General features: G+C 40.3%; 2 protein-coding genes across 2 annotated transcripts in view; one reads left to right on the top strand and one right to left on the bottom strand.

The window, feature by feature from the left end:
* The window catches only part of LOC306849706 (IQ motif and SEC7 domain-containing protein 1-like), a gene marked incomplete at its 5' end in the record, with an annotated part of 82,389 nt that extends 73,698 nt beyond the window's left edge, over positions 1 to 8,691 (top strand). The window contains 10 exons of the mRNA XM_079384950.1: positions 873 to 1,034; positions 1,216 to 1,338; positions 1,424 to 1,590; positions 1,700 to 1,839; positions 2,000 to 2,125; positions 2,876 to 2,975; positions 3,531 to 3,692; positions 3,834 to 4,025; positions 5,339 to 5,388; positions 6,478 to 8,691. Coding sequence (XP_079241076.1) covers positions 873 to 1,034; positions 1,216 to 1,338; positions 1,424 to 1,590; positions 1,700 to 1,839; positions 2,000 to 2,125; positions 2,876 to 2,975; positions 3,531 to 3,692; positions 3,834 to 4,025; positions 5,339 to 5,388; positions 6,478 to 7,686 — 2,431 coding nt within the window. The 3' untranslated portion in view covers positions 7,687 to 8,691. The remainder of the gene's footprint in view (positions 1 to 872; positions 1,035 to 1,215; positions 1,339 to 1,423; positions 1,591 to 1,699; positions 1,840 to 1,999; positions 2,126 to 2,875; positions 2,976 to 3,530; positions 3,693 to 3,833; positions 4,026 to 5,338; positions 5,389 to 6,477) is intronic.
* The window catches only part of LOC306849709 (uncharacterized protein), a 919,849-nt gene that overhangs the window by 28,112 nt on the left and 880,955 nt on the right, over positions 1 to 10,782 (bottom strand). The gene's annotated exons all lie outside the window — the stretch shown is intronic.

Here is a 10,782-nt window from a genome sequence, read left to right on the forward strand (position 1 = left end):
AGCTTTCAAAATAAATGTAAAGATAGTTAATAATGTCCTTAGTTTTACCATCAGTTCAAGCTCGAGTTGCGTAAGAGACTCGGTGATGATGCTCGTGTGTTTGCAGTACACAAGCCGCGGTTAAGAAAGCTGACTCCACTGATGTGACCCTGTCTCTCTCTCTCTCTCTCTCTCTCTCTCTCTCACACACACACACACACACACAATAACTTTAGAATATCTCTTATGAGTTCATATAAACATTAACCTAAAATCTTGATGCTAGAAAAGTGTATGGGTCAATTTATTGACTAATCTATCTACAGATATCTACTCCATATGGTTTATCACACCTGTCGTATTTCATTTTTACATCTTAATATTGAGGAGATGACAGGCCCCGGGTGATTTCTCTGAACCTCTTTTCTGACTTAATACCTGTGTTAGAGATCACAGACGATTTATGGTTGTACAGTTTTATTTGAACAAATTACTCCTATTATAAATCACAGAGAATTGATAATGAAAAGTAACACACATTTTATGATGCAAAATTGATGTGTTATAAATCATTTAGCACCTTGGGAACTTTTTAGCAGTGTGCTTTAGAAATCTAATTCTGATGAGGAAATAGAACCGTAAGCAATCAAATGGATTTTAAGATCAAATGGCAGAGATCAATAAAAGGCAGTGCAGTCAAGCCAAAGACAGATGTGAACCTAAATCCAGTTGGAGACAAAGAGTCAGCTTTAATTTCTGCTGAAGTGTCTATACATTTTTCTACCCTCAGGCTGTTGTTGCTAAGTCTATTTTTTCTTTATTTCAGTTGTTTACAGTTTTACTGGAATTAATCACATCCTATCTGTTTTATCCTCACTCTCCCTGTCTTCCAGGAAACCAGAGAAGGGGATCCAGTATTTGATAGAGAGGGGTTTTGTCTCAGACACTCCTGTGGGCATTGCACGTTTCATCCTGGAGAGGAAAGGCCTAAGTAGACAGATGATCGGGGAGTTTCTGGGAAACCGACAGAAACAGTTCAACAAGGATGTGTTGGAGTTAGTAATGATGTTTTTCTGTCTTCCAACCCCAGACTGTAGCAAAGCATCCATATGCTGTTAACGCCAGCCTGGAGGCAAAAAATAAATAAAAATCAGAAACCAGACACTAGCTAAAAAATCAACACAAACATGTTGGCAGATGAATTTAGTGATCTTTCTTTCTGTTTTTTATTCTCAGCTGTGTGTTGGATGAGATGGATTTCTCGGGCATGGATCTGGATGATGCCCTGAGGAAGTTTCAAGCTCAGATTAAGGTTCAGGGGGAAGCCCAGAAGGTGGAGAGACTGGTAGAGGCCTTCAGGTAGCCTTTGCTCTCATCTCACCCTGTGCTCTTTTCTCTGCATTTTGTAGTTCCACATGAGGATCAACTTCTTTCTTTCTAACAGTCAGAGATACTGCGTGTGCAACCCTGCACTCGTCCGCCAGTTTCAGAACCCAGACACGATCTTCATCCTGGCATTTGCCATCATCCTTCTCAACACAGACATGTACAGCCCCAACGTCAAAGCTGAGAGGAAAATGAAGCTGGAGGATTTTATTAAGAACCTTAGAGGTGATCCAATCCAAAATATCTTCAGATTAATATTTGGCTTCCAAATAAAGACAATAGAGCAGTTTTCACCTTCTGTTTCCTGTTCGTTCTCCCCCTTTTTCATTGGCAGGAGTGGATAATGGACAGGATATTCCCAGGGATTTGTTAGTGGGCATCTACCAGCGCATTCAGAAATGGGAACTCAGGACAAACGATGACCATGTGTCTCAAGTGCAGGCAGTGGAGAGGGTCATTGTGGGCAAGAAACCTGTGAGTCAAACCATGTTTCAGTCATGCATGTCATTTTGGTTGAAACACCATATTGTTGTTCAGCTCGTAGTAAAAAGGCCATTTGATCTCTAGTTTGTGTATTTGTGTGGCTTAGTGTTAGACAAACCAAGCTGTATTTTGATATGCTGTGTGTGTGCAGGTGCTTTCTCTGCCACATCGCAGACTAGTGTGCTGTTGTCAGCTGTATGAAGTCCCTGACCCCAATCGACCCCAGCGGAGTGGAGTTCACCAGCGCGAGGTCTTCCTCTTTAATGACCTGCTAGTGGTGAGTCTTCACTTAGTGCATATTGGCCTAATTACTGTCAGAAGACATAGTAGAGAAAAAGTACTCCCTTTGATTTAGAGTCATGTGCACTTACTATAATTATATAATTATACTGCATTGGCAAATGTATACTAGATAAATAGGCCTACTGTTTTCATTTAAAAAAATTAAGAACATTTAGCCTATATAATATAACTGTATTCGGAGTTACATTGTACAGTTTCAGACTTAACTGTTTTTTTAGATTTTAACTTTTATATTTAGAATTACAACTTTATTTTCGTCCGTGTGATCGCGAATCTCGAAAGTGAAAGTGAAATGAGAGCGTGCATTCGAAAGTGGTGTCAATGCCCTGCATATTAGTAGCGGCTCCCTGATGCCTGCAATTTATGTACAGTATAATTACCCAACGATTTAATTGCGAGAGAAAGTATTGAAATATATTTTTTTTATCCTGCCATCTGTTAAGCTATTTACGATGGCATCATCTATCGGCCCAACCCTAGAAGACATAAAGAATGAGAAGGTGTCAAAGCTTACCTATTTGTACATATTATTAAACAAATCAAGACTATCTTCAAGAGTATAGTTTGTTCAGAATTGCCAGTCTTGGTCTAGAGTACAGCTAATAGACACAATGAAAAAAAAAACATTCAGTCATATGTATCTGAGCAATTTTGTGTTAAGAGTATGTATATGTATAATGATGTTAACTACACAGCCTAACATCCCTTATGTTCCCGCCATCAGGTAACGAAGATCTTTCAGAAGAAGAAGACGTCTGTGACGTACAATTTCAGACAGTCTTTTCCCCTGGTGGAGATGCAGGTTCATATGTTCCAGAACTCCTGTAAGTATATTCATCCCTCCATCTGTCTGACCATCTGTCCCTCCTTCTTTATTTATACTATCACTCAATTCCAGCTCATTTACACACTCTGCTCTCATCCACTCCATCACTCCATCTCTCCGTGCTCTCTCATTACCCTTTCCTTGCTTTCATGTAGGTGGTGTTTTGGTTTCTTAGCAGTATATGAAGGAGAAAAAGATGTCTATCTGAAAATCCTCTTCCATCTATTGCGGCTGTGCTGTTAATTGGGAACGTCTGTCTTCTGTTTATCTTAATCAGTATTTGTTTTGCACTTGTTTTCCATTAACAAAATATCTACACATCTTTAAAAGAAGATAAATTAGCTTGAAGTAAAATTCCACATGATTAAGGGCATATGTTTTAAATTAAATATATCTTTCCTACCCCATTGACATGCTGAAATACAATACTTGTGTGGATTTTGTCAGAATGAGAGATCTATAACTAATTACATGAGGCATTGCACATTCATCTTTATCTGGGTCTCTCTCTAATTGACTGCATTTACCCTCTATATCTGTCCCTCTCTCTCAGACTATCCTCACGGTATCAGACTAACATCAGCGATGCCCGGCAGCGAGCGTAAGGTCCTGATTGTGTTCAATGCGCCGAGCCAGCAGGACCGAACACGCTTCACCAGCGACCTGCGTGAGAGCATCGCTGAGGTTCAAGATATGGAGAAATACCGTGTAGAGTGTAAGAAATCCTTTAATGTTACCTGTTGTTTCACACATGACATATCAAAAGCATGAGGTTTTTTTCCTCTTTGCAAGCTGAAATTTCAGAAATTGTTCATTATGGTAATAGTCAGTAACTCCTGGTCTCTCTTCTCCATAGCTGAGTTAGAGAAGCAGAAAGGTGTGATGCGACCAGGGCTCCTGAGCGGAGAAGGGGGCGGGGTTGGCGGAATGAAGACTGAAGCTGTGAACGGCACTCTGGGTAGGCCCAGTCTGGATGACACGTACACAGCAGGGGAGGGGCTTAAACGAACAGCACTTAGCTCCTCACTGAGAGACCTCTCTGAGACAGGTACGACACACATTCACACAACAAACTCCCTTCTATTTAAACCACAGCTGTCAGATTTAAGTGTTCATTTAATGGAATTGTTGCATATAAATGCAGTAAGAATCAGCTCATTTTAATTATGGATGCTTCATTGATTTGTTGACCTATTTTGTAAAACGAAGCCACTTTTTTTTCTGTTCATTTCTTTTCTTGTCTGCCACAATATATGGACATTAATTGGATTTAGTACTAATAAATTAGTGTATTATTTTTATAAACTATTGACATCCCTGATTTCACGAGTTCACACTTACATATATTTAGCGCGAGTATGGTAATACGTAGTTGGCGTGCTGTCCTGGGGAAGGGCTCTGAGCTCGGGAATGGCCCGAACCCAGAGTATCCCCCCCGTGGTATGGTGAGAACTTAGTGATATTGGTGGTGGAGGGATGCTGATAGACCGTCAAATGAGTGGAGGTATGTCAGCTGTATTTATATCCATGAGTTGATTGACTTGATTACGTGCCACTTGTGTTTAATTAGGCTAATTATCTGACGTGCTCCTCCCGAACTTTGTTAATAAAACATCATTTAAATTTGTTTTTTGTTTTTTTCCATTTGGGGAAATATTTTTAAATCCACCATAGTTTGACCATGAAAGGCCTTCTGGCACAATTTTGGCACAAAATTTCTATATAGAAGTGTTAAACTTCTATAAAAAAGTACAGTTTGACAGACACTGCCCTCTAATGGCACATTATGTCCTTGCATAAAGCTTCTTGGAAAAGTGTCTGGATTTGAATAATTATAATTTTTTTGCCATGATTAATATGTACACTGTCACAGTATAAAAACATTATGTATGCATATAATGTACAGATGCTGCATTTGTTAAGATGTGCAGTATATAACAGAGCAGACTCCATGAAATACCATATCCCACAATACAATGATATTGACTTTGACCTTCTAAGTAATGTCTACCAAATGTTTGTTTTTTATTCCGTGTTTGATGGGGCTGCCAATGTTAACATTATTACACAAAATTATATAAAAAATAAAAAATAGCCATTTTATAGAGGATAACTCGCAGAATTAAACATAAATGTAATGTGGTCATGTGACGAACACTACTGTTTTAAATGTTTTTTTAAACACAGCCAATATCAAGTTCTGTGATGTGAAGTTTTGTCAGTAGACATTTGTGTACACAATTTGTAGACATTGATTCATTGTAAATGGATCATCCAGGGCCAAATACCCAGTATTGGGATGTTAGAAAAAAATTTCTCCATGACTTTGACCCTGACCTTGATGTGCTTGGTTGGGTACAGGAAAGCGAGGCCGTAGAAACAGCGTTGGCTCTTTGGATAGTACTATAGAAGTAAGTCAGGCTGATCTGCTAATGGCTTGTAATCATAATGAAATTGAATGATCTTGTGTTTTAGTTTGTGAAGACCTCTGTGTTTAACAACAACGGCTTTGCATGAATTTTTGATTGTTGTGATGAAGTTTAGCATGTTTTAATCCTTATTGTGCCTAAAACGTAATTGGTGTTTGCTTTGCATGCAGCATGTCTAATAGGTTATGCCTGGTGCTAATAACTAATGCATTGCTCTGATAAAATGAATGGCCCCAATGAGTGTGGCTGCTTCTGTTTAGATGCATGTTTAAATACATGTAAAATGATTGTGGCACTATAATGATGAAGCTGATTTTGTGGCTTGTGAAATTGACACTGTCATTTCTAACTTTGGTAAGTTGCTTGAGGCTGTGTGTATCTAATGCTGAAAGGCTTTTTGGGTCGTCACTGTGCAGGAGATGTGAGTACAGTGATGTTACATGTCTTGTGTGCATGTACTTGTATCAAGATAAATTGTTGCTCTCAACTTTTTTTTTTTTTTTAAGAGAGGTGCCATTACAAAAATTCTGGCTGATATCAATAAGCTGATAATTAATTTTATGTTATAACTTAACTAATAAATGGAAGTTATTTAAATTATATAATATAGTAAAGCAACTGAAATGACACAATAGAAATAAAATGTATTAATTTTAAATTCTGCAAGTGAATTCAGTCATCACAGTTTAGTTAAAGATGACATTTTATGGTAAATAATTGGTTAAATAATTAAGTTTTTAAATATTAAATATAATCTTGTCATTTTCCAAATTAATATCATGAACTTTATACATGATGGCTAAATTAACTTATTTTAGTGGGTTTTTTTTCAATTATAAAAAAAAATATTATAGAATTTTAATAGAGAGCATTTACTGGTTATACAAATGAAAATCATTATCTCTTATAATGAATTTTAATATTGGTGTGTACCTGAGAAGTAACATGCATTATTTATTTGAAAAAAGTAACTGGGAAATGCCTGTCACTTGTAACTCCTTAGTTCTGACACATGTACTCAGATTTCCAGTGTAATGACTGTCTGGCTTTGTGTGTTTGTGCACACTGTAGGGATCCATCATTAACAGCCCTCAGCCACATCAACGCTTGCCCATGGGGGGCGCTGTTCCCAGCTGTTATGGGCTGGAAGACTACCGGCCTCACCGCCCCATCCTGAGCCCCGGAGTAGGGGTGGGGGGTGGGCCGGGGCAACTTCACAATGCCGTAGGCAATATGGGCGGGGTCCCTGGAATCAACGATCGAGGTGGGGGGCCGGGGAGCAATTCTGGAGGGAACAATTCCGGTTCCTTCCTGGGCTCCCTGTTTGGGAGCAAGCGCGCCAAACCCCCTGCTCCCCTTACTCCCCCCGGGCCACATTACCCGGCCCCCGTGCCACCTCCTACTACAGGAGGGCCGCCGCCTCCGTCCCCCTCCGCCCTCAGCCAGTCAGATCCCGGTGGGCCGTCCAAGATCCAAGCACTGCACGCTCAGTACTGTCACAACAACTTTGGCCAGCCTCCGCCCCCTTACCACCATCATCATCGGTACCATATGCAGGCCGTCGCCCCTGGCCATCCGCCCGCTATCCATCATACCCTACATCGAGGGTCCCTCCCACGGCGCGGGCCGCCCGTTCCTTCACACGCCCAGCTCCAGCAGCAACTATCCCATCATGTTATGCAGCAAGGCCGCTACGGCAATATGGCCTGCACCCCTCCGCCTCTGTCCCCGCATTCGCCCAATTTCCCCATTGCCCCTTTCACCTTCTACCACATGCATCCCAATCCCATACGCCACGTACGGGTGCCCGGTCCTACCGGCAAGCTTCCTCTCACCCTGTCTCACTCTCAGCCCCACCCTCACGCCCACTCCCACGTTCACTCTCATACCCACAGCCATCTCGTCCACGCCCACAGCCCACATCCCTTACTGGATCATTCCACCCATCAAACTCACTTCGTTTTCTCTCCGCCTCCTCAGGCGCCATCCGCTATCACTGCCCGCCACATACCCCAGGGCGCCGCCCACTACATCCCGCAGTATCCACCCCTCTCCTCTATCCCACCTCCTCCACCACATTCCCCGTTACCTCCACCTTCATCCCCACATACCCCCCTCACCCCTCTTACCCCGCTCTCCCCGCTGGCCCCGCAGCTCCCAGGACCCATGGGGGCGCAGTCGGGCGGCCCAGGGGGCGGAGGAGGAGGCGGAGCCAGCAACAGCAGCACGGTCGGCAGCTCCAAATCCAAACCTATCAACCGCATCAGCACGGTGGTGTGAGGGTGAGTCGCAGCAGAGGGCGCAGGGTCCCAACGCGGAGGAGTCGGAGCCCAGGCAAGAGGAAGCACACCATACTCAGACTATGTTACTTCCATATCCGCTTCCCTCACGTGTAGAGCGGGAATCCTGGCCGGCTAAATGCTCGTTGCTAGTCTGAACGGCCTCTTGCTGTTGGTCGCCATTCAAAACAGGCTGTGTAACAGCATCAAATTGAAGATCTAAGAAGCCTAATGGAGACAATGGTGAAGCAGATGAAGTGTATTTTAAGAGTTTGAGTTTAAAATTACATGCATTGCTGCCAAATGAATAGGTTACAGGGAGAAAGGGGGTGCCAATTTAAGTTGGACTGATGATCTGGAGTTTAAGAGACCATACAGAAGTCAGGTGATGACAGTGGTGAACTCTTTAAACACTCAACGTGGAGACGAAACTGGACAGATGAGTGCAAAATATAAAAGAAACTGAACTTTTTCATTCGTAGTGTTTTTGGTTTTCATGTCTCTCAGATGACAATCATTTCAGGGTCAGTCAGAAAATGTTTGCTTGATACATTCCTCAAAACTGTCAAATGTATTCCTCGGCGCATAAGAAGGGCCAGCATGCACTTAGGGGGATGCCAAACACTCTTTTAATCATCTTAAAAGAGACTTTTATTTTGCCTTGTGAGTGAAAGGACAGGATGGGAATTGCTGAGAAAACGTACATCACTACACAGGGAAAAAAAAACATTATTTTTAAACTATTTGAAGAATGTTTGATATTTTATGGTTTTTTTTGTTTTTTGTTTTTTTGTCTTGAAGAGGCTGGGTATCCGGTTTGCAATAAGTCAGCCATAACAGTAAAAAACACTTTACTTTTTGAAGGCCTCAGTGAAGTTATGATGTCTTTTGCGCCAAACAGAATGTGTAGAAAGATATTTTCAATTGTTTGGTTGATATTTTGTTCTCTTGTTTTGTTGCTATTATATAAGACAATTAAGCATACAAACCTAAATGCAACGTACACAAAAAAAGAGTCATGACTAATAGCAACCAATAATCAGGACATAGATCAGCACCTCCTCTATTTATTTCCTGCCACTTGTTACCTCAGCCTCTCTCTTTCCCTTTTTTATTGTCACCATTTCACTATTATTTTCATCTTGTCTACTTAATCTCACCTGACCAATGAAATATTTATATTTGGCAATTCATCACATAACCTTAGTGCCTACTGTAAAAGTTTGTCATTGGAGGTTTGAGACCAGTGGGAAATTTTCTCTGTATGACCTGTTGGAGGAGCAGGGTGTTTGTATAGAGTGTCATTGAAATTTTGAAGTGAAATCTGTACTTATGGGCTTGGTTTTGTACAGCTTTGATGGTCATAATGTGTTACAGATATCTTAAATATTTAGAAGTAACAATTTTAAAAAGAACATCTGGACATGGGTGATTTTAAGGGGTGACTTTATTACTATTATTATGTCAAATACTACTGATACAATTCTTGCTATTTTTGGTGTAAAAGTTACTACTAATATAATACATGGATATGTTTTAGCAGAGTGCTGTGCTGAGTGTTTTCTCAGAGCTTTTTTTTTTTTTAGACAGACCAACAGACTAGGTTTTTTTTTTTGGGTGTACAATTAATGTTTAGCAAACTAATTTGACTGCTAATTTCAGGTAAATGTTTTGCAGCAAGTTTGTAAAACTATATTATCCACATAAAAGCTATATGATCCGTGTAAAACTCGTCGTTGCCAGAAGCCATACACACTTGAGCAACTCGCTATTTTAATATTGTGAATTTACGCTGAGTTGCATGTCCAATGTCAGTGCCCTCTTATTTTTTTTATATGAAATTGTGTTTAGGGGACTTACATTTACACACACGCACTCTCATTCACTCTGAGAAGCTGTAAAGGCATCTTTAAATGTGAAGATCTTTTTGCTGAAAGTTTCTGGTTTTGCACATACATAAGTTAAAGATCATCAGTGCCTAGGATCCAAAGCTCCAATACTATCTGCGTCCCTTTCTCTTTCCTTACTTCCCCCTCGACAACCAAAATGGGCCGTTCTCTCTCCATTAAGCAGAATCATTCACAGTATTACATTAGTGATGTGTTAGTGTTGAGGAGTTATTTTTATACTTATAAAATGTTAACATTTTTTAAAAGTCCTACAAGGATGAAGACATCTTAAATAAGATTATTAATGTCTGCTGCTAGACCCAGCCATTTATTTTTTATTTATTTATTTTTCATTATTTTCTTTGCCTATATAAATTATGTTTAGTCAAACTATAATTCAGGTAATGGATTCCAGTACTTCAAATCTGCTAGCATTAACCATAACCGGAAACCTTAAGGCCTTTGTAGACAAACAGGAACTCCATGTCCCTGTTCAAAATCTGTGGCGTGATCTGAATTTAGAGGGCCATTCGCTACATTTCACATGTTTTTCCTATGGGCGGTTTTGCTTCTCTCTAATTCTAATGCTTTGCTCTTGTGCTTGTATTAAAAGTCCTGAGTGCTGGGGCATGCTGATCTCAAACACAAATAAAGCAGAGATGTATGATGTTAAAAAAGTAATCCAGTAGTTTTTGAGATGCGTGTTCTGGTTTCTGGACACACTAATGTCTTGCGCCACCGTGCCCCGTGTTGCATGTCTGCACTTAGCTGAATGATGCTGTATAAATCTGAATGTATATATTAGTTGATATAAATATGCCATATTTACTCTGCACTGGACTGGGGAATCAATATCTGGCTGGGAATGGGAACATGAACCATTGTTTACATTTTAAGGACCTGGGGTGGGGGGGTGAGGGGCTTGGAACAAATTGTAATTGTAAAGTTGTATCAGTATGTGTGTGTAAGAGCAGTTCCTATATTTAAAAATTAATTGTATGAAGTTTTATTTGTATATATGTATGAGGTTTCAATGCAGAATTAATTCAGAGAAATGATGTGATAATTTATTGCTCTTATTCTATAAAACACGTTCTTGCTGTTGGAAAGTTGTTTTTACATATATTTCTGAGTGGGCTGTGCGTTTCTCTATTTTGGTGTGTGTGCAGTATGAATGTGTGTGTTGTGTGGGTCCAAGTATGAAATCA

This window comes from Barbus barbus (assembly GCF_936440315.1).
Source record: "Barbus barbus genome assembly, chromosome: 29".
NCBI lineage: Eukaryota > Metazoa > Chordata > Actinopteri > Cypriniformes > Cyprinidae > Barbus > Barbus barbus.